The 12493-nt window shown below is 51.6% G+C and overlaps 1 protein-coding gene across 1 annotated transcript in view; it reads left to right on the forward strand.

Moving 5' to 3' along the window:
- The first annotated feature begins 4047 nt into the window (after positions 1-4047).
- TBX15 (T-box transcription factor 15) overlaps positions 4048-12493 on the forward strand; it is a 99690-nt gene continuing 91244 nt past the window's right edge. The window contains exon 1 of the mRNA XM_032995708.2: positions 4048-4495. Within this exon, the coding sequence (XP_032851599.1) occupies positions 4294-4495 (202 nt within the window). The 5' untranslated portion in view covers positions 4048-4293. The remainder of the gene's footprint in view (positions 4496-12493) is intronic.

A 12493-nucleotide genomic window follows, 5' to 3' on the forward strand; every position in this document is an offset into this window, starting at 1 on the left:
CTCTCTCTCCTGATAGAAAGCAGATAAATTTATGAAGGGAGAGCTAAGAGAATAATTACAGGGTGAAGGTAGTTAAATTTTATTTCGAGTCCCAAAGGCAAAACCTGACATTTTATTGCAAACATCTGGAAGGCTTAAGAGACTGGCATGGTGTTTGTTTAAACACTAATAGAGATTTTTATTCTGTAAAACACAAACAAAGCCCATTTAAAAACACTTGAGACTGTAAATATTTTGCGGTGGTTCAATTCTCAAAGCCTGAGAAAACCGGGGGAAGGGGGGGCGGGGGGGAGGGGAACGAATCGACGGAATAATGGGGGTATAATTATGAATTAGTTAATAATACGCAACAATACCGTTTGTGCAGACCATAAAAATAAATTGCAGGCGTATTTTTTTCCGCAGTCACAATATCTGACCCCGCGCAGCCCGGGAACATCACCTCGCTCGAGTTTCCAAGCGGCGACTTGTGTTCGCTTTAAACTCGCCTCTTACGAGAGCGCCAGCCTCGAAATCCTCCGGTCCGTTTTAAAAGATAATCGACGTTACATTAAAGTCCAGTAAATCACTCGCTCACATTATTAGACAGCCTTCAGCTTGCAGCCGCTAACTAGTTTTAACATTGTTTTCAATTACTAACTTAAAAAAAAAAAAGTAAAAAAAAAAAAAAAGTAGAAAAGTAATAATAAATCCCCAGGCTGGGTCTGGCTAAAGGACCTTCGGTAAGGTTTTCCTTGCTGTGGAGCAGGGTTTGAAACTGACTGGGCTCAGCCCCTGCGAGCAGCACATATGGACAGCACTCCCGCCCCGCAGCCGGCTCTCCTTATTTCTCTTTTTTTTTTTTTCCCCAAGTATTTCCATATATAAACAAATATTTTCAGGCTCGCTCTGCGACAACTGGAAAGCAGGAGTGAATGATTTCTTTATAAACCCCGGGGCCTGGCCCTGCGACCCTTGCTCCTGCCACTTTATTCCAGGGAGCAGTTTCCTGGATTTAATGGGAGCTACCCTTACGAGTAAGGGTCTGGAATAAAGACCAGGCGAAAGGGCGCATTCATCTCTGGCGGCCGGGGGTCAGAGTCGGAGCTGAATCCAGATTAAGCCCAGGCCGACTCCAGATTTACGCCGCTCGCCGCGGGGAGCGGGGACCCGGTCCCTAACACCGCTCGGGCTCGGAAGAGCCCCCGGGTGCCGGCGGCGCAGCGCAGATGCGTTTTGCTCGGCGAGATTTTGGTGCGGAGGCTGAGTCGAAGTCCCACTCCCCGGGTTGAGGAGCGCGGGTTTCTCTGGGCGAGCCTTCCCAGCGCAGGGGGGCAGAGATCCCTGCGAGGGGGCAGCGCTGGCTCTCCCCCTTCCTCCCCCCTCCCCACCCCGGCCCCATCCCTCCCCTTTCCCCCCCCCCCCCCCCCGGCACATCCTCGTGTGCGCGGGGCCGCGAGGTCGCCGCAGGGGCTGCCCTCGCCCTCCGCTCGCACTGAGAAGCAGCAATGCCTTTGTGTTTATCGCTTCTGCACCGCCGGGGGCAGAGGGGCAGAAGGAGGGCGAGAGGTGCTAAACCTCCCGGGCATCGCCGTAGCGGCGGGGAGGAGGGAGAGGAGCTGCCGACGGCGGCTGCCTGTCCCCGCACCCCCGGACACCGCTCCCGGGACGGCGGGGAGCTGCTCTCGGGTCCCTGGCAAAAGGGTCTGCTCCCTGGGGGTCTGTCGATTAGGGGCCGTATCGGCGTGGAAACTCGGCTGTGTTTCGGCTGTGCTGCCAGGGCCGGGCGCGGGGAGGTCCCACGCGGTTTACAGACCCCGCGAGCGGCAGCGCGGGGAGCCCCGAGGTACGAGACCCACAAGGGCTCGGGGCTGCTTTGAACTGTCGACCTGAAAAACCCCACACTTAACACTGCGGAAAACGTATTTCTGAGCTCTTACATCAGCCCCCGAATTTCGGTTAAAGCGCCCGGCCTTTCCAGCACCATTTCCTCTCGCTAAAACGCTATAAATAATCCTCTGTTTTCTTGGGCTCTCTTTCTAAAATCTCCCTCCAGATTCTTTAAAAGCCTCCCTCGGTGCCTGTCTCCCAGACGAGTGTTTCCGAGGCTTTCGGAAACAGGGAAACGGGTTTTTTGATTTGGAGACATTCCTTCGCCGGGGGAAGGACACACAGACGGGAAAGCTGCTGGAAACGCATGTGCCTCCACCCCCCCACCCCCCCCAGGTCCCCGCTTCTGGGTCAGTCCCGCTGCCGGCTCCTTCCAAGCCCCTGCCTCTGTCGCTCCCTTCTTCCCGCTGCTCCCGCCCCGGCGCTGCTCCCCGCCGAGCGGGGGGGGTGGGGGACACACACACACGCACGACACCCCGTGTATCAGTGCCGCCGTGCCCGGCGCTGAGCCCCCGGCGAGTGACCTGTCAAAGGCGATGTGCAAGAGGGGAGGGGAAAGGAGCGGCGGGGAGGGGTGGGTGGGTGGGTGGGTGTAGGTCGAGTGATGGGGACGCACAAAACCTGCTCTTCGGCCTAGATAACAGGGCTTAGCTTTCCCGGGGTTTCCCGAAGAAATGGCTTCTATCTCGCTTTTCATCCCAAATCCCTTTCCGTGCGTGAGAACCCCGGCGGGCTGTTGTCCCGCCGGCGACAGCCAGCGCTTTAGGCTGGGGAAAGGGTGCTGAAGGGATCCGCCGTACCACACAGACATGGGCACCGCTGGGTCTCTCTGGTAGCTAAAGGAAGTGCCCCCCGCCTGCTCCCTCCACTTGTGCCCAGTCCAATCGAAAAACTTCGCCGAAGAAAAATCTCTTTCTCCCCCGGCGCTGCTTGAAGCAGCTCTGCGCCTTCGGGGAGCATCGGAGAAACAGCAGCCAGAAATAACTCCTTCCTGAAATCTGGTGTGTTTCCCCACCGTTTTTTCCAAGGTGGCTCGATCCATATCAACTCCCTCCCTTATTTTATAATTATTTATTATTTATTTTGAACATGTGTTCGATCCTCGGGATCGAATTAATTCCCGGCGGCTTTCCCCGCTGTATTTTCCCTAGACGGTGTTTCGCTTGACTTCACCTATTTCTCCGTGATTCCATCAGCTAACGAAAACCCACGGTGTTTCCTTCACCCTCTCAAATGTAGCCCTTGTTCCTTTTCACTCCGAGCCCCCTGCACCACTCACGACCGAGAAGCGTGGGAGCAGCTGCGGACCCGCCTCAGCCTGGTGGGTTTTAGGGCAGGAGTGAACAGGCGAACAGATCTAAAATGCTGAACATCAGCCAGACAACCGGCCGTGGTCTGTACCTAGCGGGTATGTTGTCACTGTAGCTAAAGTGGCAAAAAGAAGCGGGAAGAAAAAAAAAAATTACAAAAATAAAATTCCCCTTCCCAAAGAGAAGTGGCTGCCCCTGCCCGGGCGTGTCTGGGTTTATTTGTCCCGCTGCCGGCGCCAGCCCACGCCACCCGCTCAGCCCCGCCGCTCCACGGACACGCATCGTTTTGAAGTGAAACTTCACACCCCCCCCTCCCCCCGCCCGAGACGTTGCTGTTTTCGGGCCAAACACCGATTCCGCCGGCAAGCGCAAGTCATACATGGCATGAATGACGTTTTAAAAACACCCCCTCGTCCGGCACCCCCGTGTGGTAAAGGCCCTCTCGGGTACTTTGCGTGGGGAGCAGCAGCCCCTGGGAAACCTGGGTGCGGCGGAGAGAAGTGCGGGAGTTGTTACCTCTCTGCATTTAGAGCTATGTTTTTCCTAATGGCTCCCCGTTCTTCAAACAGTTAATTCCCCCGGCCGGTGCTCCAGGACTCAGATGGCCAAAATTGCTCGCCCTGAAGCCCGAGTCTCCCTCCCCTCGCCATTGGGTCGCAGCTTTTGGGTCTCTCTCGATCTCTCCCTCCTATTGGCCGGGGACAGGTTGGGATTTTTTTTTTTTTTTTTTTTTTTTTCTTGACAGGCGCACGCAGCCTGCCTAACTCTTGGAGGAAAAAAAAAAAAAAAAAAATCCCAGAAGTTTGGATCAATCAGAGAGAGACAGAAGGAAAGGGGAGAAGGGAAAAAAAAAAAAAAAAAAAAAGAGATCCAGCTTGCAGCCCCTCTGAGCAAGTGCTGGGGTCCTGGGCTGAGCACACCCTCCCGGCTCTGCCTACGGAGTATCTACAGCCTCATGTAGTGCCTTGAAGAGACTGAGGGCTGGTTCTTCTGGGGGTGCAGCTGGGGAGGGGTGGGGGGAGAAAGAGGTGAGAGGCTCTGCCTCTGGTCCCCGAGCTCTGCGCTCCCAGCCACTGGTCGCTCATCTGCCCAAGAGTCTGGGCTGGGGGATAAGATGAGTGAGAGGCGAAGATCGGCCGTGGCCCTCAGCTCCCGAGCACACGCTTTCTCGGTAGAAGCCTTGATCGGGACAAATAAAAAGAGGAAACTGCGAGACTGGGAGGACAAGGGGCTGGATTTGTCCATGGAAAGCCTCAGCCCCAATGGCCAGCTAGGGGACAATGAAGACCCGACTCAGTGCCTGGACCTCAACCCCGGTTAGTGCAACTCGTTTCTCTTCGGGACCCCCCCCCCCAGCCCCGCTCCCTGCCCGCCGCTGGCCGCGGAGCCCCGCCGGGAGCTGCCCGCCGGGGGAGCGAGCGGCGCCGGGCAGGGCGGGCAGCTCGTCCCGGGAAACATCCGGGACTGGGGGTAGAGGAAAAGGGCGCGGGGGGGGTGGTGGTGGTGGGGTGTGGGGTGTGGGGGGAGAGATATTCCTTGGAATTTTTTTTTTTTTTTTTTTTTTTCCGTTTACGGTGACTTTTCTCCTGCTCACTGCGGCTCTTTCCCCACTACAACTCCATGATCTCCTGAGAGGGAACGGCGTGTCCCCCCCGCTTCCTCCTTCTCCCTCTCTGCTCCTTCTCCGTGCCTGTCGGTCGCGATAGCCCTTCCCGGGTGTCTCGGGACACGCGTCTCGCCTTGTCCCGACGCTTTCCGACCATTGCGGGGGTGCCATGTGAGTCGGGGGGGGGGAAAGAGTGGGACGCGACACTCGCATCCCCCGCGGGAGGGATCATCCCTGTCCTCCTTCCTGCGCCTTTCCGAGCCACCGGCCACCACCCGGTCTGTCCCGCGGAGACCGCGGCCGTCCCAACCGGAGGTTTCGGTGGAGGAGGAGGCGGGCGTCCCAGAGCAGCCTTGCGCCGAGGCGAAGGGGCGCCGGCTCCGTGGACCCGCTGCGCACGCACCCACGCCCCGCGACGAGCTCCCTCCCACCCGAGAACTCTACGAGCCGGGCTCAGCCCGGTAGCGAGGGGCCGGGGGCCTGATCCTTCCCCCGGGATCGGGCCCGCCGGGGCTCAGCGCCCGGGACCAGAGCCCGCAAGCCCCGGGGGGGGGGGGGGGGGCCGCAGGGTCTCCCCTTCTCGCAGGGACGCTGCTCCCGGCTGGGAAAAGGGGATCCGCCGGGAACAGGGGCGGCGGGGGGAGCCCCGAGGGGCCCGGCCCCCGCTAGCGAGCCTGGCGCCTCCCGGGAACCGGGGCGTGTGGAGCCCCCCCGGGGCGTCGGTCCCTTGGTCGGCCGCACGGTATTTGGGGAAGGAGAGCACGAGACACCCCTCGCAGTGTTTGTGTTTTTCATCTTAAACTTGTTTTTGTTTATTTATTTTTACTTAAAAGGGAGCCGGTAGCTTGGAGTGATCGTTTGGCTCAAGCGAAGCCCTCGGTCTGCTTTTGGTCCCCCCCCCTCCCCCCGGGCGTTTCGTTCCGGCCTAAAGCGACGGTCCCGCAAAAGCAGCCGCGGATCCGCGGCGATCCCGAGAGGAGAAAGCGCGGTGCCCCCGCGGCCCCCCGCGCCCCACGCCCCGCGCTGCCCCCGCGCCCCTCTCGCCGTCCCCCCACCCCGCTCCCCAGCGCCTTAAATCGGACGGAGGGAGCGGCCCCGCTCTCACAGTTATAGTGTGCGGAGAAAGAAAATTTTAGGTAATTTCTCTTTACATTTTATTTTAATATTCGGGTGGGGGGAAAAGGTCAAGCGATTTATGTGTGCGACGCCATAAGAGAAAGGGCAGAAATTTCCTCCACTCGCGCCAAGTCCACTCCGCTGCCTATGGAGAAGAAAATACCTGATTGATTTTGTACTTTTTTTGCATGACGTTTCCTGCGCTATCAATAAACATCAGCTGCCCAAAACCCAGCATAAAAAATTCGAATCATTTAAAGATTAAAAAAAAAAAAAAAAGAAAAAAAGAAAAAAGAAAGGATTAGAGATCGAGCTGTAAAAAATATATGCTGTAGAAAAACCTGTTAAGTGTTTTTGAAGCGAGCGAAAGACCGGGAACTCCGGAGACCTCGCCCCGCTCCGCTCTCAAGGAACCGCATTTCAATTTGTTTGTAGCAGCAGCAGCCCTTCCCGGTGCGGATCCTAAGGAGAAGTGGGTAAAATCTGCTGCCTTGGACCTCCCTCTCAGCGGAGCGAAGGGAGTAACGGAGAGGGAACAGAAGCGAACAAAATACCACACTAAGGAAAAAGTAGCTCACGATTTCGGAGTCTTCCCGGTTCAAAATAACAAATATGCAACGAAACGACAGAAATCCACTTTCCAGTAACAAAGCAGATATGTGCATCAGCCTCTTTTTTTTTTTTTTTTTTTTTTTTTTTATTTTTTAGAACCGTTTCTCATTATTTTTTAGCCGCAATAGGTTATAATTTTGGACGGTCTAGAAGTTTGATTTGGCCATTTATCCACTAATAAGAAATAAAAACCGGGAAAACTCCCCTGTGCCAGACTGGAGAGCGGGAAAGAATGGCTGCTAATGCCGGAAACCTTAGAAAGTAAACGTGATGTTTTTCATAAAGCAAAGGAAATCAAGAACAGTTTGAGAAATCATTTTTTTTGGGGAGGTTGATAGACTTTAAATAAAGTCCGTGACTGTAATTTGCACAGTCACTTCATTAAACCTAAATCCTCCGCGGTGTACCTTTGCTGCTGGGTGAAAATTGATTAGCGGCTACATAATGGCCACCAAATTCCATCTTTACAAGATCCAATTAAGAACAAACTTTACACCTAAAGTATTTTAAACTTGCCAAATCTCCAGCTATATACTAAGGAAAAAAAAAAAAAAAGAGCGAGAGAAAAGAAAAGAAAAAATATATAGAAAAGGGAGTTTTTATAACGTCCCAAATGTTCCAGACTCAAAGTCGCTGCCCCCGAATAGGGCAGGAAATAACACAGGGCTGGAGATATTATTGGTACGGGTGTGCTTACAGAGAGGCCCCGGCTGTTACAGTATGCGCTGGGAAATTATTTGTTGATTTTATGTGTGATAACGCAAATCGGCCTAGCCCGGGTTATTTATCTCTCCGCCTAAAATGCCTCAATTTCAGCTCAGGAAGGTGTGAAAGGCTGAAAAGCGCTCGCCACGGGGAACCAAACACCGCCTAGGGAAGAATAAGGCTTCTCTTCGCCTTTCTGCAACTCTTTGCAGTGTAGACTGGTATCGGGACTTCCCTCCCACGCGTTGGCCACGTCTCGCGGGGATTTTCCTCTCCGTCCCCACCGCTCCCGGCGTGGGGGCTTCGCCGCCCTCGGTGCGGCTCTGTGCGGGACGGGGACACACTCCAGCCTTCGTGGGGGCTGGGAGGAAGCGCTCCACGGTTGCCCGTTTTGGCGAAAATCCCTCCAGCCCTTATGAGCGATTTTTCCAGCCGTGCCCAAACCCTTGGGTGACAATATTGGCGAGTCCCCCCGAATGCCCGAGGGACCCTCCCCGCGGCCGCGTCCTCCCGGGGGAGGCGAGGTGGCAGGCAGGGAGATGCCGGCTCGGGGGGTGGCGTGGGGAACGGTGAGAAAAGGCAGCGGGTAAATTTCACAGGTTTGTCAAGAATATCTCCCGAGCATCCGAGTTATTTATGTCTCAGCCATGAATCTTGTCGCCAGACTTAATGTGCTGTTTTACGAGGCTCGTTTAAAAGAAGGATAAAGCCGGGTTTTAATCACGTGCGGGTTTTAATCACGGAGCTGTGAAGAGCAATTCGGGATTACAGTGGCTCTCTCCCCGCCTCTCTCTCTCTTTCTCTCCCCCCTCGCCCACTCGGGGCGCGCCACGCGTGGGGCCGCGGCCGGGCGGGCGAGAGCCAGGGCTCGCCACGGGGCTCAGCGGAGCCTCCCCCGGCGGCCCGCGGCTCTCGCCGCCGAGAAGAGGAGGAGGAGGAAGAGGAGGAGGAGGAGGAGGAGGGTGGCGAGGCTCAGGCGGCGGCGGGCGCCCCTCCGTCCCCTTGGCAAGTTTGGTTTCAGAGGGCAGCAAAACAATGGGCTCGGATGTCTTCTGGGTATTTATAGATTAAACCTGAGCAGCGGAAAGGTCAGGGGCGGCCCAGGCGTTGCCTCCCTTCATGTATATATTATTTACCATCGCTTACAGCGGTGGCTGTCGCCGGCCCCTTCCCTCCGCCACCTCAGGGGCGCAGGGACACACCGAGGCAAACCCAAGCGCGCCCGTTTGCTAGTCGAATAGTTAATACTTTTTTTTTTTTTTTTTTTTTTTTTTTTTTTTTTGGGACACACACACACACACACACATCTCCCCGCGGACGCGTTTCCCCCCCTGAAACACGGCTGCTCCCGTAAGCGGTCGAGGTCGCTACACGGAGAGACGCTACGCAGGCGCTTCAGAGGCAGAGCAAAATGGTGCGGCTAAAAATTTATAATTTCTCGGCTTTGGGACGGTCCTGTTCCTCCCAAAGGAACACGCTAGCGAGTTTGTAAACGAATTTTGACAGTGCAGTCTTCGTATCACATATCCCATTGGTATTTTTGATTGCATATATTAAAAATGCACACATCGGTTGAAAAACAAAGCGAACAAAACAATAAGAGTTTTCGGGAGTTTTATTTTGGCCAATCTGCGAAGACATTGCATTGCAAATTGTTCTTCGTTCTGTATGTTTTTCTAAAGCTACATTAACGAAAAAGCTTTGCAACGAGAGAAAACAAGACGGCACACATTTGGAGACCTACAAACGTGTTTATTACAGCTGCTTATCCATAAGATTAAGATCCAACAGCTTGACGAAGCCTTCCGTGGCTGGCAAGAGTAAAAACTCCATCTCTTTTCCCATGGCGCGTTTTTCTCCTGCCTGTCCTGGGAGGGGGCACCGATACCCGTCCCAGTCCCCCTCGGCCACAGGGTACCTGCCCCTCCGTGTCCCCGGGCAAACTCCCTCCACCATCGGGGCTGCGAGGGAGCCCTGCAGCCTGCCGACCCTCCGGAGAGGCCACCAAATTTTAAGAGCAGGAGAAATGTGATGGATAAAGCGTGATTTTTATTTACTTATTTAAAAAATGCCACTGCTTCTGTCTGAATGTCTTGATGAAATCGCTTTTTTTTTTTTTTTTTTTTTTTTTTTTTTTGAGCAGTGGCTGTTAAACCCGTGAGTAGCGAGTGACTTTCTTTAGTTCCAGGCGTAGTTTCTCACTTCAGCTTTTGTTTGAGTGCTTGGTGGATGGGACTAGGATTTCAAGAGCTGGCAGAGAACTTCTCGTCTCTTCCCTGAGGTAGGGTGAATTGGCGTACACCGTCCTTTGCACGGTCCTTTGAGGCTTGCTGATGAGCAACGCTCCGTAACAACGGGGTGTAAGGCAGAGAGCGTCAGCTTCGCCTTTGGCAGAAGCGCTTGGGACTGGGATTTATTGATGCGATGTCTTTCTAACAAATGCGTGTGTGACTGAGACTGCATGAATTCATTCCACCTGTTGGATCATCGGTTTGTCTCCTGAGGAGGGGATACCGAGCTCAGATCCATTGCTCCCTTGTGCATGCGGTGGAAGGAAACCTGGAAATCTGACCCTCGTAATGCCTCTGCTCCCCCTGTACTCTGGCTGCAGAGTTAATGCTCTCCCCCGTCCCAGAGGAGGCAGTTGCGGGAGGCAGATGGAGCTGTCCAGATGGGAACCAGGAGAGCCCGGGGGGGGGCTCGGGAAGGGGTTGCCTTGGTCAAGTTCGTACAACTCTGACCTTGGAGCTGGCGGAGACAGAGAGCGAGAAGGATTTGTCTCTGCGGTAATGTGCGTCTTACTGACTTGGTGAACCCCTGCCGCTGGGTTTGTGAAGCTCTTCCTGCAGAGAGGTGAATTGCTCACGCTGTAGTAAGAGGGCAAGTAACAGAATGATAGAGACAAACCTTCCAGAACAGCAGAGTATTAGAAAAAAAGCAGCGTGGCAAACAGCAACTTCCTTTCTTTTATACGCGTTTAAAATCTGCAGTGTTTTTTACACGGGTTTATTCTATCTGCTGGGAAGGGGAAAACTGCGATTTCAAAAGACTTCTCTTGTCTTTGACAAGAACTTTGGGAGAATCCGAAAAGCTTCTGTTACAAGCAAAAGTCAAGTAATTCCTTACAAACCATCAATCACTTCTCCCTCCTCCCACTTGGGACTGAGCGCTTATATCAAATATCAGCCCAGCTAGCCTCTCCTCAGGCAGAAGTGTCCTGCTTTATCTGTATCTGTCTTTACGGAAAACTGATGCTTTTTTCAGATGGAAAAGTTGAAAGATGTCTTCCAAGAGCACTATATTCAGGAAAGAGCATTTGCATTGTTTTACAACACAGTTGGCGCCACTTAAGTCACCTCTATTCACACGGATCACTGTTCCTATTTTAATCAGTTATATTCCTGTATGGATCTTTACTTGCAGTCTTACACTTTCAAAGGTCAAAGTGTTGTGTTTTTTTTTTTTTTAAAACTTTTCTCTTTTTTTTTTTTTTTTTTTTCCCCCTGCCTTCTGATCTAGTTTAATAAGCTTACACTAGTTTAAAAAATGCACTAAAATCAGTCTGAGAGCACTCGGAAAATTCCTGGATATATTGAGACCGGCTCATATGGCATTTACATCAGTTCCTGTTGCAAGTCAAATCTATTCAAGTGTGATTTAAATCACCCCAAGCGTCCATATTGAGACCTGTAGTTTACACTGGTGATGTAAAATCAAGTTCAATGAAAGAAGCTTAAGTTTTCTAAAACTGACAACGTTTCAGAGATCAACAGAGTTTCTCGGAGAGGCTGAGCTTGCTAGTGCCTGTTGATGGAATTACGGGATTCTATGCCAGCCCTTCGCTCTCTGACATCCTCCTGAACAGCACCATTACTTTGCAGTGATGGGAAGTTATGTTTAAATCCCGACAGCAAAAGCAGGATGGGTATTACATGCAGATGGCCAGTGTCTGCCAGCTTGGGAGCTGCGTGGCTTTGTGAGGAGGAGCAGCAGCGGGCGCCTGGGCGTGCAGGGAAACGCAGGCAACCAGGGGCTTTCCAGCGCTCCGGTGCCTAATCCTGCCCAGAGCAGCTCTGCCTGGTAAGACACGGAAAGATTTGGCTTTTCTGGCTTATTATTTGGACTAGGGTTTCCACAGGCAGAGAGAACTGTGCAGCAAGTTGAGGCATTTTCGTTTTCAGAGAAAAAAAAAAAAAAAAAAAAAAGGAGTAGCTTTTTGCTGCTTATTTCCTATACTGGTTAAAATAGGTTCTGATTCCAACCCTTCTGCCTGATGTCTCAAAATACAATGCCATTGCATTTCTTGTGGTAAAAGCTGTGGCATGCTTTTGTGAGAAGGGCTAGGGAAAGATAACATGGTGTTACGGTAAAATTAAATTGAAATATCTTTGAAAGCAGCTTAAGAAATTTTAAAACTGACAAAAAAATGTAGTGCCAATTCAAGTTCTAGCAACAATATTCATGCTGGGGGCATCTTTTAATTGCGTATTCTTCAAGATCAGAAAACAATGAATCAGTAAATCAATCCAAGAAGTGACAAAAGCACTTGTTACAATAATATTTACAGTAATATTTCCATATGTCATTTGCTCAGATGAGGTATTGATCTGACAGCATTGTGAAGATGATGAAAGGACTGTCTGAGTCAGACCCCTGTGACAGTGGGTTGTCCAGTGTTTGCTGCATATTTGCAAAAGCAAACTTAGAGCTGCTAGAGGGAAGACTGCAAATGTCTCAGGCCAGCACATACAGATTCGCAGCAACAGAGGAATTCAGAGGAGGATTTCTCATCTGGGGATTGAGCAGAGAAAAAGTGAAGATGGAGAGGAGACATTTAGGTTTGGCTGAATGACCGCTGTTTTTTGTTTTTTTGTTTTTTTTTTTTTTTACTTTACCGAGAAACACGAATACCTAGATATTGGCCAACCTTTAAATATTTGGTTTTGTACCATCAATCTACCTCAGGTTTTAAAGTTATGCAACCATTTAAAAAATGGATCCCCAAACTTCCTTGTTTAAATTAAAGAGATTTTTAAAATAAATTATAAAATTAATTTTCATTTTAAAACCACACCATTTTGATTTAGATAATAATGAAATTGAGCATTTGGACATTCAAAACTGCCTTCCAATTTTTCTTTTTTTAACAAAGTTGTTTGCTAAATTCTGCAGGATTTTATAATTACATTTTCATTTCTCTAAAGCTGTATTTTTGGTTAATTTGCTATGTGTGTATATATATATATACATATAAAGCAGTTTAACTAAACTCTTT

The sequence above is a fragment of the Tyto alba genome, unplaced genomic scaffold, assembly GCF_018691265.1.
Source record: "Tyto alba isolate M040663 unplaced genomic scaffold, T.alba_DEE_v4.0 Super-Scaffold_14, whole genome shotgun sequence".
NCBI lineage: Eukaryota > Metazoa > Chordata > Aves > Strigiformes > Tytonidae > Tyto > Tyto alba.